This window comes from Penaeus monodon, chromosome 29 (genome assembly GCF_015228065.2).
Source record: "Penaeus monodon isolate SGIC_2016 chromosome 29, NSTDA_Pmon_1, whole genome shotgun sequence".
Lineage (NCBI taxonomy): Eukaryota > Metazoa > Arthropoda > Malacostraca > Decapoda > Penaeidae > Penaeus > Penaeus monodon.
The window spans coordinates 3,221,249-3,222,973 of NC_051414.1; the positions used below are offsets into that span (position 1 = coordinate 3,221,249).

Below are 1,725 nucleotides of genomic sequence, written 5' to 3' on the forward strand. Positions count from 1 at the left end.
AACAAGGCCTTATTCACCCCCCCCCCCCGACGAACAACCAACACCCACCGTGCATGGAGTAATTCCGGACCATGAACAGCACGGAAACGTTGTTGTTATGGCAGTTGGCGAGGTAGACGCGTCTGGTCGTCGTGGTGGCTGCCTTCGTTGTCGTGTTGGTTGTCCCGGTCGTGCTGGTAGTCCCGGGGCTATTCGTGGGCTCCTCCAGGAAGACGACCATCCCGGGGTCGGTGTGGTTGACAAAATTGTCCTCTAAATCGAAGCTGCAAAGGGAGGGAGGTGGGTTTGCATCGTTAGAGAGGAAGAGGGGGAGAGAGAAGGGGAGAGGGGGGGAAGAAGGGGAGAGGGGGGGAAAGGGGGAAGAGACGGGGAGGGGTGAGGAAGGAGGGGGGGAGGGGGAGTGGGGGAGAGAGAGGGGGAGACAGGTAGAGGGAGAGGGAGGCGGAGGGGGAGGAGAGGGGGAGGAGGAAGGGGGGGAGGTGGTGGTGGGAGAGGAGAGGAGAGGAGAGGAGAGGGAGGGAGAGAGAGAAAGAGAGAAAGAAAGAGAGAAAGAGAGAGTCTGGAGCTCCCCCACCCACGAAACTTTACTCCATGTGTCTGTTACAGGCCTCAATGGCAAGGTGCTGAACCCACCATGTTCTTGCAGAATTACCTCGACGGCATATGACATCAGTACGCCTGCAAAAACATCCAAATAGTAAGGAGCATGAGCCAGCATCTTCTTGCAAGATCGGTAGAGGATCTTCTTGTAATACGACTTCGCCACCCACACTTCATGCTCGTCACCGGAACCCGTCACCATTGACCTCCCCGAAAGAACAGTTAGCTTCCACAGTTCAGGCGCAGTGGGCTTTTCCGATCATTATGCCATACCCAGCACGATTAGCCTGAAGACCACTTGTGAGGAGGCTCTAGCAAGGTCCCTTTGGCGCTGGGACAAGGGCTGTTGGCAAAGCTTCACGAGGCTTTGGAAAACGTGTGGTAACATTCTCATTGGAGTTGTTAAACACACAGGCTGCCGTACTCGCTAACACACTACTGAAACTGCAAGAACGGAATGCTTCAAACCTCACGAAACATATAGAATTAAAATATCAGACCATCCCTGGTTTGGACACGCCTGTAAACCTGCAGCTGATGGGGAAAAGTTGAGCAAGGAATCGTTTTCAAAAGAACCCATCCACTCAAAACAAGTTAAGCCGCAAAGCTGCTTGCAAGAGAACGAAACACGTTCAGAAACGGGTCACTGAGCGATGGAGGCAAAATCTCAATGAGAAGCTTAGCAACCGTTGACTCAGAAGTAAACAGCAACAGAGCCTCCTCTCTCGCAATTGCATTCCACTGCTGTATAAGCCAGATGAAAATGTCTCAGCATCTAGTCACGACAAAGCTGGCATTCTTTCCTCCTTCTCACAGAGGATGCAAGTGCGTGAACTTGACCGCACAGCTATACTTCCCTCACTTGCAAATCAGAAATTAAACCCACCGGCCATCTCCCCCGAAGAGGTCAAGCAATGAGTCTTCATGAGACGGAAGTTAAAAGCCTTGGGACCAGACAACTGAAGCCCCCATGAACTGAGGAAGGGTGCTGCCCAGCTTGCAACGTTTCTTGCCACTATATATCGAAGTGCTTCCAAGAGTAAAAGTGGCCCCGCTATCTGGACTGGCTTGAATTGTGGCAGTGCAAAAGGAAGCCCTCCAAAGTACGTCTTCGATACGGACATC

At 52.5% G+C, this 1,725-nt stretch overlaps 1 protein-coding gene across 1 annotated transcript in view; it reads right to left on the reverse strand.

The window, feature by feature from the left end:
- The window catches only part of LOC119591905 (transmembrane 7 superfamily member 3-like), a gene marked incomplete in the record, with an annotated part of 17,025 nt that overhangs the window by 10,064 nt on the left and 5,236 nt on the right, over positions 1–1,725 (reverse strand). Inside the window, 1 exon segment of the mRNA XM_037940658.1 lies at positions 49–263. Coding sequence (XP_037796586.1) covers positions 49–263 — 215 coding nt within the window.